This window comes from Pimephales promelas, chromosome 19, assembly GCF_988280905.1.
Source record: "Pimephales promelas chromosome 19, fPimPro1.hap1.1, whole genome shotgun sequence".
Classification (NCBI taxonomy): domain Eukaryota; kingdom Metazoa; phylum Chordata; class Actinopteri; order Cypriniformes; family Leuciscidae; genus Pimephales; species Pimephales promelas.
Window position 1 is genome coordinate 14,377,560 of NC_142787.1, and position 12,018 is coordinate 14,389,577.

General features: G+C 39.8%; 2 protein-coding genes across 2 annotated transcripts; both read right to left on the bottom strand.

Moving 5' to 3' along the window:
• Positions 1-298: 298 nt before the first annotated feature.
• sowahb (sosondowah ankyrin repeat domain family member B) lies at positions 299-2,696 on the bottom strand. Its single transcript, XM_089123731.1, has one exon. It carries the CDS (start codon positions 2,582-2,584, stop codon positions 413-415), a length of 2,172 nt encoding a protein of 723 aa, XP_088979857.1. The 5' UTR covers positions 2,585-2,696; the 3' UTR covers positions 299-412.
• A 1,097-nt stretch (positions 2,697-3,793) lies between these two features.
• ccni (cyclin I) lies at positions 3,794-11,947 on the bottom strand. The gene is made up of 7 exons (XM_039658296.2): positions 11,710-11,947; positions 10,832-10,988; positions 10,162-10,296; positions 8,674-8,748; positions 7,991-8,131; positions 6,503-6,736; positions 3,794-5,004 (listed from the first exon to the last, which is right to left on the bottom strand). Exons 2-7 carry the CDS (start codon positions 10,943-10,945, stop codon positions 4,606-4,608), a joined length of 1,098 nt encoding a protein of 365 aa, XP_039514230.1. The 5' UTR covers positions 10,946-10,988; positions 11,710-11,947; the 3' UTR covers positions 3,794-4,605.
• Positions 11,948-12,018: the final 71 nt, after the last annotated feature.

The window sequence follows — 12,018 nt, forward strand, 5'->3', positions numbered from 1 at the left end:
CAAGAACTACTTTCCACAGAACGAAAGTCAGTGGGGTGCAAAACAACATTGGATCCCAATGACTTTGTATTGGCAAAAAAAACTCAATCAGTTTTGGAAAGACATGGAGGTGGGTAAATAATGACAGAAGTTTTCTTATACCTTTTAACATCATGCTTTCGTATTATGGATTTAATATCAGCTTCATAAGGGAGTTTCAAAACACCACTATATAAAAATGACATTCATGGAAAACCCTCAAAATTTGAACACGGAGTTACAAACCAAGAACAAAACAGAAAAACAATGTACCATTCAATGCAAGTTGCCATATTTTTAATCATAAAAAAAGAAGTGACAACGTGTTTTTACACCAGCAAAAAAGTGCCACCATTATGAGCAAGGGTTTAAGTCCCTTACAACGATCTAGCCCCTAAAAAGCTTCTGGACTAGACTTGACCATCAACTGAGACTTGTGTTTGAACAGTGCTGCGATAGACGTGTGTCTTTTAACGTTCACCTTTGTGGTGGCAGATCTTACGGTCAGTTTTTCTGGCGAAGCTGGACAACCGCTGATGCGTTTCTGTGGGGCGCCCAGAATCTCTAAGATGTCCCGGTGTTCGTCTTTGCTCAAGTACTGCCACGGTCTCTTCCCGCTGCTGTCCCGTATCCGCACATCAGCTTTGAACTTTTGCACCAGGAGCCGAATGAGTTTCCTGTGGCCGTGAATGGCCGCCAGGTGTAGCGGCGTGTAGCCGCACAAAGTTTTCACGTTGACGTCCAAAGTCATCCCGAGTTTTTCGACTCCGTACCACAGCGTGTTCAGGACGCGATGGTCGCCATGCTTTACAATCCAGTGGACGACGGTGAAGCCGGATAAGAAATCTCGTTTGCTCAGGAGATTCGGGTCCTCTCGTAAGAGAGCGTAGATCTCGGTCCACGAGCCAGATGCTGCTTTGACAAACCAGTTGTGCTCTCTCGAGTCAAGAGGGACGGGTGAATGCTTGCTGTTGAACGACCCATCGTGCAAACTTTGTGTGGATCCGGCGGGCGATGAGATGGAACTGTGTCCTCGGCTGGAGGACGCGCTGACTAAATTACCCATGCTTAGAGTCGAGGACAACAGCTGGAGACGGTTGTGTCGTGATGAGATGATGTCCTCTGGGAACGACTGATCCAGGTCTTCTCCAAGACTACGACACATGCGACTCCGCAGACGGGACGTCAAACGCCGGGCGATTGGTCCATAGCGGGTTTCCGGCGAATTGCTTCGTGTTGATGCCCTGGAGTCGTCGTCATCGAGGTGACCAGTCGAGTGGTGCATGGACGAGATGTTTCGACTCGGTTCGTGGAGTTGGGATAGCATCCTTGCCTCCTGTGTGCGACGCAGGAAAGCGCGTACGTCGTTCCCGTCTTGTCCTCCAAGTCCCTGATCGCTGGACTGCTCCTCATGCCTTAAATCTTGAGGCCAGCCAGTATCAGGTGGAGTAGAAGAAGGAGAGGGGATTGAGATGCTATCCCGACTAGAGTATAGACTTGAAGGCTCATGGAGCTGCAGATACATTGCACTTGCATGGACAGGAGGACCGTCCTCAGGCAATCCGTGCATCTGAAGCTCATACTCGTCTTGCTCTTGGATCGGAAACCCATTAAACCCTCCATTCGGTCGTAGAAGACTATCATTGCTTCGGCTCAGGCCTGCATGAGTGTACGCCTGGGAGTGTATGTGTGGAGAAACAGGGCGGTCCAGTAGACAAGGAGATGAGTTGTATACATGAGACTGTCCGAGGGTTGAGTGTAAAGGCCATGCTTTGGCGACAGGGTCATTTGAGTGTTTGGGGTGAAGCTCAAACGTGTTTGCATCCAAACTTTTCCTTTCAACCGCAGGCGTCATTCTAACCTCATAGTAAGCAGGGGCGGTGAAGGGCTGGTCACAACCATCTGCTTCCCCTAATTGTCTCAGTTTGGCGTTGTAAACACTGTTGTGTTCCAGCTCTGTTGCCTCCCTGGTTGCTTTTGACTCCCATGGCTGTTCAAAGCTCTGGCCGCTCCCACTCGAGCGACTGTCAGTGTCAGATGGGGTTGGTTTTAAATGGCAGGTGTTGTTCACCTTTTCTGCAGAGGAAGTGTAAACAGCAGGTGGTTCCCTCCCATATGGTGATGAAGTTTTGACTGCTTTCCCAAAAGTTGGAGTAGATTGCTTGTTATTGTTGTTGTTGCTGCTGCTGGTGGTGGGGGTGATAATACCAGCAGCTGGCAAGATTTCAGCACGAGTTGGGATGGTCAGAACAGCTTGTGGTTGTGGTTTACCGCTCGCCGCTGGTGTAGAGTCTCGTTCTTTCTGTCGCTCTGGCTCGTGGATCGTGGCGATGTCTCCGAGATGCACACGGTATTTTTTCCTGAGTACAACATGAGACACCCCCTCCTCCTGCCTCACAGTCGCCACGGAGTTCACATACCTCTTAAATAACTCCCGGTTTTGCTCTCTGTCCTCGTCCTCTCTCAAAAACCGCTTGTAATGATGTAATAAATCCGCGTTTCGCACCTTCCCTCCGTTATTGACGACGAAGCGCAACACGGATTCCTGAGTAAAATCTGTGGCCATGCTGTGTGTGTGAGTCCTCTCGGGTTATCGCACAATCAAACTGAAGGAAAGGGAGGTAAAGGACCTGCCAGGCGGTTTCGCTGTTGAGATTGTAACTCCGCCCACGGGTTTCTCTCTCAGTTCCACCTGCATACCTGCGAGCTGAGATATATGTGCACCTAACACATCTATCTATCTATCTATCTATCTATTCTTTGAAGTGTAGTGATGAATAATTAGCCTACAATATTAAGTTTTTACTTTTAAAGTAGGCTACAAATGCTAAAATATGCTATAAATATGAATTTTAAGAGCTTCATCAAATATTTTATACGTATAAATACGTTTGATGGCCGAAGTAGACTATTTTTTAACTTATGACACAAACTTCTACATGAAGTACTGTATTTCGACACTTGAGTGTAGTGAAAATAGGGGAGAATCTCAATGACAAAAAGACTCCCAATCAACCTGAATTCACCCCTTTATGAATTTCATTACTTTAACAAATTATCAAATGAAAGTAGCATTTAGTAAGCAAAAATAAAACGTTGTTTTTTAAAAATAATAATAATAATTTCACAAGTACACATTTCAGGGAAAACTTTTCGCTCAATAAAATGGTGGTTGTTGTTGTTTTTTTTAACTGCTGAAATATAAAATGAAAACAAAAGGTGGTTTAACATAAAAACACGTTCATAATATATGCAATGAACCTGTGGTTCCTCTTCTAGGACACCTGTGTGAACTTGAGAACTGACTCCATCCACTAAAACATTCATGAACTAAAAATCAAAACAAATGAAGGTAATTATGGTAAAAGATCCTGCAGCATCCTCTTTTCATTGTATGAGATAAGCATGTCACTTCTTATGCAACATGCCACAAACTCCATCCTGCCAATTCATTGGCTTCTGCTTGAATTTATTAGATACAAATATAAGTTCTAGTAATTTAACACATTACTATTTGAATAAATAGCTAATAATTTCTAATTCCACTTACTTGGCTTTAGATACTGAATACACATTATATTCAGCAACTCATCCATCATCCATTAAAGCTCATAAATCGCATACAGAACACAAAGCATGAGCTGTGTATCACAATGATGACCTCGCAGGTTCTCCCTTTTGTTAATGAGTGCAATGAGTTCACCAGTAAAAATATCAGATTTCATTGTTAAGACACACACACAGAGAGAGAAAAAAGTGACAGAGACATCAGCAGTTCCGTACGTTTTCATTTATTTGAGCTTTGGGAGGTTTCTCAGCAGCGTCCCGGACTGTCCTCAGCACCTCAGAGCACGAGAGAAGGCTTTCGGCAGGAATCGCACATGGAGGATATTATGATCAGCAAAGGAATGGTGAAGGTCTTAAGCTTTTTATGTTAGTTCAGAATCTTCTGCATTTTACTCTACTCGATATAACAGTTATATTACTAGGTTTAGAACAAGCGACAAACAGTTCAACTAACCAAGTCACGCAACGTGTGATCTAACGCCACGGATAACACCAGCTCATCGTTAATGCTCAGTTTAAGGAAGTGATAGGGACATTATCACCCTTCAAATACTCACACACACACACACACTCAGTGATCTCACACACATCACAACGAGCATTAGACCCAGCTGTGAACGAGTGTACATTTGTACAAAACTAATATACATGTTCAAAAGAGCACTCAGAAATGTTGAGGGCTGTGTTTGACAAATAAAAAGAGAGAAAAGGACAGTGAGAGGTACAGATGAAATAAATGGCAGGAAATACACATAAAAAGAGACAAACAGGATCTATACCAGTTTCCACAGATAGAGGAAAAAATATCCCTACTTTAATTTTTTTGCAAACATTTTTCCTTTATATATAGATTTTTTTTTCTGCTTTTTCAAAGCCTTTTATGTGTACGCTCAGTGAACGGTTATGAAATGCCATCATGCACAGAATGTTTTTTTTTTTTTGTTAGTATTTTTGGCCTCTCTCTTGCTCTGAGGTGAACTGATGAACACGGTTGCTGTGGTTGTGTGATTTTTTTTCCTTCTAGGTTTCTCTGGCCGGTTGGAGAGGCGGGCAGGGGGAGGAACCAGCGTTCTGCTTCCCTCCTCCCACTGTTAGGCCCGTACACATGAGCGCCCCCTCCTGGGGACTCTCCTCGTTGTACAGGCGCTTGATCCCATCGAAATACTCGTCCACCTCCATGTGTTCCACTTTCCGCTTGGCCGAGGACTTGCTTGAACGGTTGTGCGTGGCGTTGGGGTCAGAGGGTGCTGTCGGAGCGGGGGACACTTGCCAGGCGGGCAGGAGTCCCCTGTCCCGAGGCCCCGGGGCGTTCAGCAGGGGATGGCAGATGTACACAGTGTTAGGAGGCAGGGAAGCCGTGTGTGTGGACAGGCAACGTGCAACCAGCTCTCGACAGCCAATCAGCTGAGAACTGTCGATCTGAAAGAGAGGAAGTGGAAAAATCCATAAAAGTTCTAAGAAAAGTGTGGTCGCACATATAATATCAGATATCCATTATTGTTTGTGAGTCTTTTATTCAGCAAGGACAATCTAATTTGATCAAAAGTGACAGTTATAATGTTACAAAAGGTGTCCATCTCAAATAAATGCTCCTTTTTTACTTTCTATTCATCAAAACAACTGTTTGTTGGTTATTGTTTGATGATAATAATCAGAAATGTTTCTTGAGCAGCAAATCCACATATTAGAATGATTTCGAAAGGATCATGTGACACTGAAGACTGGAGTTGTAAATTCAGCTTTGATCACAGGAATAAATTACATTTTAAACATATGCAAATAGAAAAAAAGTGCTTTAAAATGCAAAAAAATATTTCACAATATTACTTATTTTTGATCAAATCAAATAAATGCAGGTTTGGTGAGCAGAAGACACTTTTAATTTTTTTTAAAAAAAATTTATCTGACCAAACCCAAACTTTTTGAATGATGGTGTATCAATGTTCAATACATACACAGTCATTAATATTTTAAAACTGCTTCATTGGTGAACAGTTACGGAACAGCTCGCTGCTGGCAGAGATAGCAGAGTCTGTTTGGAGAAGTAAATGACCGGGCCTCTTCTGAGTTATGATAAGGGTGAGAGAGTCAACAGAAACCCAAACGTGTGAGATGGATTATGTACGCTAGTACTGCTCTAACGTGTAGCCGGTCCAGATGACTTCACACGAACATCATCACAGATGAAAATAACTGCATCAATTTTTTTATTATTTAAAATAAAATGTTATGTGACCAATGTGATCTTTCTGCCCACTTTTTGTATTTGTTTAATGGAAATGTTTGGATCTGGCCTCCCTCTAAAATCTAGTAAATCTACATTATTTCATTTTACAAACAATGTTCAATACCCATTTACTCTTTTAACCCTATAAATACTACTTATAAAATTTGCACAGCCTCTAAATGATAAACATGATCAAATGTCATCTGATGGACACAGTCTATCATTTTAGCTTAACTGTAAAAATGTCTAGCTTCAGGTCTTTTGTGGTGAAATCTTTAATGAGTTTCATGAAGTAAACAATAACTTCCATATTGTCTGTAATATTTCAACAAAATTGCAACTTGCTTATCCATGCATCCAGAAAAATCACGTTAAAATGAATCAAATATGATCCATCAGACTTTTGAGAAACAACTTTTGTTCATCTTTCAAACATCATTGCATTGCATTATATATTTTGACCCCCACAAACTCTAAATTTATATTTACTCTATATAAATATAATATCTCTATCTAACATAAACTCTCTCTATATATATATATATTTCCCAGATGCACATGGAAATCATCTTGTTGGACTGTATATGTTTCAGTAACGTTAGACATCCTGGAAGAGTTTAGTTTAAATGAATCATACATAATAATGTATTCAAACACAATTTGGAGCCGCTGAACTTCATCGGTTCTTACCTGTAATTTGTGCAGCAGGTCGACAGTGAGAGCGAGCCAATCAGGACAGAGTTTCTCCAGCTCCAGCGTGATGAGGCCGAGGGACAGCAAAGAGCCGCGCACCTGCAGCAGTGCATTGTGGGTCAGACAGTGGAAGAGCTGCTGGGTGAGCAGAGCCACATGCTGTGAAGGGTTCAGACCCGACAACGCCACGTTCAGCCGCCCGGACCTACAGCTCAGAACCATCGCATGGAACTACATGGAGAGAAAGGGTAGATCAAAATGATTCAAAATCAAGATTTGTTTGGATCTCAGCACTGAATCAGATTAATGGACCCACATGGAGAGCTGGATGTTAACAGAAACCTCAATGTGCCGAGAAAGAGGATTCTTCCTGAATCTCTCACTACTAGCAGCAATATCCATCTAATTTTCTACTTTTGTTGGCTGACTTTGGGGGCGTTTACACAACACTGTGTTTTCAGATTATCTGCTTCTTCAGCAAAGTAAACTGGAGTTCAGCAATCTTCATTTGAGATTTTCTACCGAAATAAAGTGGCATTCAGTCTGTATTCTGTCTGTTCTGTTCCGTTTGTGCGACTAAATCTGCAATTAAAATGCAGGCTGACATCCAGCAGTGTTTTCAATGTTGATCATATTATACTAGCAAGAATGCAATGTTTCCCCGAATACCACACCATTTTAAATGTGACATTGATTTTATACAACAGTTTTGGAGGAGTTTCACCGCACTCACGTTAAACAAGGTGCCAGACAGACAAGACTAGAAAACTCTAAACTGTTAAATAAATAAACTGTCTGCACACTTGAATCCTTAAAGCAAATTTAATAGGCAAGCTTTCGGTCAAATACCATCCTCAGGCCATGATGATGCCTGAGATATGGATTCAAGTGTGCAGACAGTTTAATTATTTATTTATTATTTTTATACAACAGTAAAAAAAAAAAAAAGAGGTTACATTAAGAACTCTGAACGAATCGTGAGATTCAATGGTCTGTTCGTAAATACAGCCACTTGCTTCGTTACTGAATGAATGACTCGATTACTCACACATAAGACAGTAAGTTGCCGCCACCTACTGGCAATTTTAATATATTTTTCTTAATGTTAAACGTTTTTTTAACATCATTGCATATTTATTGAACATTGTTTTCTTTCAAGCATTATATTTTTTTTAAAGGCATTTATAAAGGTAAAAAAATTATGGAAAAATCAATTAAAGGGGACAACAAATATTGTCCATTAATGGAAAAGATGTGACTGCAGTCAAAGTGGAAGAGAGGGGACAAAAGGATGTTAAATGCTTCAGGGGGTACGGCACTCTAGACTAAAACTACGAAAGACAAAATTACTAAAATGTGACAAACCAATCAGCATTTTCTTCTGAAGATGAAGAAAAAATGGCTGCCAAAATCAACACTGGTGGTATCTTGCCCTGTGTGTGTGTGTGTGTGTGTGTGAGAGAGAGAGAGAGGAAGTGCACTCACGATGTAAAGGAAGTCCAGTGGGGTGGTGGAGTGCAGGTCCCAGTTTAGCTTATCCAGAACAATCCTCTCCATCCGCAAGATCTCAGACGGAGAACAGCCACATTTGCTGCTGGACGCCAGATCTCTCAGTGTAGGGATCCTCTGCAAAAACACACAATAAACGGTTACACACATAGACGTCCACAAAAACACACAGAATTATTCAAACACAAACATACTGGTTGAAACAGAAAACGGCTTGAAATCTGACAGTAATGTCCTAACTTTGAACTAATTTTGGTAATTGCTTCCAAGTTTAAGCCACATCACAAGGTCAGTTATAGCCAGAAATGACTTTAAAGGGCTGCCAGAAAATAATCAGATTAAATATTAGCCCATCTTTGGTGTTTTAAATGGAAACAACTACAGAAATCTCAGTGGTTATATTCCTACAGATAATGTCTCACTGTCTGGCCTTTCACGAAGCAGCTGATGGGAATGTTTTGTCATCCTTCAGTACAGTAAAGAACACTTTTTACTAAAAGGTCATCAAACTGGGGCTGATTTTAGACTTTATCTGCCTCCCTCGTGACATCAGAGATGTTCCACCCAGGGTCACAGTTTTAACTGCTACACAAACAGATAAAGCAACACAGAGCTCTAGTGCCTCTGATCGTAGATTGACAAATTAATATTTCATTCACCTCATCTTCCTCACTGGTCTTAACAGCCAGGAAGAAACAAGAGATGGCGATACAGCGCAGGTACTTAGGACGGGCCTGAAAGAGAGAGACAGATTGATCAATGACGTTACAGCAATAATGCATCTCTTGCACTGCTTATTGTGTATGCAGAGTTTGTCACAACAGTAAGTAGAGGTAATAATGTGCTTTTTATTAATGCCATGTCAGCATCAGAAAATGAGTTACAGAAAATACAAGAGTTGCTTAAATGCAATTAAAAGAAAAAAAACAGCAGGGAATATAAAACAATATGTTTTAATAAAGATATGATAATAATCCTAAAATCTTTTTTGGTAAAATTTTACTAAACAAGGTTTTAAGTGAGCTTACCAAATAAAAATGTTGTCTACTTGCATTAAGTGGGTAAGTCCAATAAAATATGTTTAATGGAAAAAGGATCTTGAAAATGTAAGTGAATCTTGTGTGTCCTATGCGACATATCGTGTGAACGTCAATTGATCAAATCTCGTTTTAAAGGAGATTAAAAGTTTGTTGGGGATTTCAAGACTGATGTAATGTCTGTATACATGTCCCACTCCTTTTGCCACATGTTTAACATATAATGATTTGTCACAAACAGGTAAGGACAAATGTTTCTTACACACATATGAACTTCCTGTGTTTATTTCCTGTTCACTTGAACTAATCAGATCTGCAGAGTGCCATGTAGCTGCATCTAAAAATACAGCGCAGGCAGTTTCACTTTCTCTCTCTCTCAAAAAAACAAAAAAAAAAACATCTAGAAATGTCTCTGCAGCCCTTGAATGTTCAGGACCGTTTTCTGATGTTCTAAAAGAAATTGGCACAAAGACAAGAGAGCAAAATATATTCAGTGTTGTATAATAAAACCACTAAGCTAAATAGTTACCTAACTTTTATCTGTTAAGCTATTGCATAACGGTGAAAGTTTTATAACGGAGTAAAATAATGTCCATGGCACACAAGTTAACATATAATCAGAAATGCAAGTTTCCTAATCAAACTTTAAATCCATTCATTATAATGCATAACATGCACAAATTTAAATGCATACATTATAACGCATGACTTTTATGCATTATAATTCATGCATATATGCGTGCATAAATTTAAATGCACCTGAGAAATTTAGCTTTAATCCTAAGCACCTTACAAATGTGGAATATCACATGAAATGTATCATAAGAGCTGCAATATTTGCCTCACACAATGCTAAAAATAAGCTAAATTAATACACAAGCTTTATCAGAATTGAAACAAAGAAAAGAGAAAGTGAGAATATTATTATAATTGCTTTTTAAAAATAGAGTGTCATTAAGTGAAGTACAGTACCTATCATGGGCTGCAATTAGACCAGCCAACACACAGCTAAAACCTGTTATGGACAGCTGTGTCGCGGAAAATACCATAAAACCATAATCATTGACTGGGACAGAAGACCTTGACCGGTCCGATGTTCTTAAACATTACCTTAATGGCAGAGAGGAAGCGATCCAGGATGCCGATGGCCAGGCAGAGGGTCTCTGGATAAAGCTTCAGCTGGGAATGCACATCCCTCAACCAGCGGACGGCCTCATCACGCTTTTCAGGGGAAATATCTGTATCCTAAACAATAAAACATTCAATCAAACACAAAACAACCCATACTTACTCAAATCCAAATCAAAGCCCTTTTTTACTGTCGATCCGAGTAGACTTAAATGCACAGATACTTATCTGTAATAGAAATGCATTTTTTTTTTCATTACTACTTCAAACTAAATGTAAACTCATATTTTATGCACAATAAAACTGCCACAGTTCCCATCAGGATCAGTTCAGACAGTGTCACATTTGCGCATGTAACGGACACAAACGCACCCTATAGTCACAACAGACATCAGTATCTGGAGATAACACAGCCTCATAAAACTGCATCCCAGTGTCTCTGTGTGTGTGTGTGTGTGTGTGTGTCTACTACTAGTGCAGTATCATAAGGGATCTTCTGAAATCCTGGCTTCCAAATTACAGTAATAATTATTACGACAATATTACTATTCACATTATACCTGCACCGAAACTACCTTAAATGATTTGCCTCCCACTACATAAACAGTTTTGTCATACCAAACAAACCAGAGATATCAGCTGACAGACTCACCTGGTTGGTAGGTTTCTTTGGCACGTAACCCTTCCATAGTTTGGCTTCCCTAGAAACTGCCTTCTCTAGAAGAGATGACAGCTTCCGGCTTTCCAAGGGCTGGGTGAACTTCATCACACACCCTGGAAAAGCCTACCTCCCCACTGGATACAGCTACCTGAGCGCAGAACACAAAACAGATCAAAAACAGATCAAATATCATCGCTCAGATATTACAAGGGATTTCTGGATTGCCTTGGAAATGGGATTTATTTTTAGACTTTTTCAAAGTCTAGAATAAATCAATATTTATTATTAGTATTTTATCCAAAATGCTTATAATTACATGTTAATAACATTCATTACATATTGATATTATTTTTATTCCTGTTGTTTCAGTTAATGATTGTTATGAATAAAATAAAAGCGCTTTAAAACATTAACAATGAGTGTTCAGAAAGAAATCAAGAAAGAAAAAAAACATTTATGATAAATCAGATCTGAACTAAATGATGATATTGGGTTCAATAGGCATTTAAATTGAGGACAAATGAGAATTTAGCATCATATTCATACTATGAATGTAATACTGGTGTATATAAGTACAACATCCGTGCTGTTTAGTGTTAAATATTACTTTAAACACGAAAAAACCCCATATCACCAGCTCAGTATGAAATGTTAATAGTGTTGACGCAGTTTACATGAACGTTAGATGTGTGTTAGCTGACAAGCTACACAGTAATAGATCAGTATACATACAACCACACACACATAACTACACAAAAAATCCCAATTCAGTATTTTAAAGGTTTATTTATATCTATTCATTCTGATTTAAACAAGCAAATGGCGATATGGGTTTATAAAAACTCGTAGAAACGGTTAAGATTTTTTACCTCCCCTGCAAGGTTGTGGGAAACGCAGATCATCCGGTCCATTAAATTGAGGTAAAATAAAGGAGCAAATCGGAATCAGTCATTTTTCTAAGCGTCCAGTTTCGCCTCCATGCTTGCCGTGAAATTTGTTTGGGGTTTTAAAAATCTAAAAGGGATATTTCCAAACTGATATGAAAAATAAAATGAACGGAATATAGACACGGACGTCTACTTCCGAGGAGGAGACTGAGAAGGGAACGAAAACCTTCCGCTAACCACTTCACCGCGCACAGAAACATCCACCGAAACATTTCCTTATTATTAAAAGAA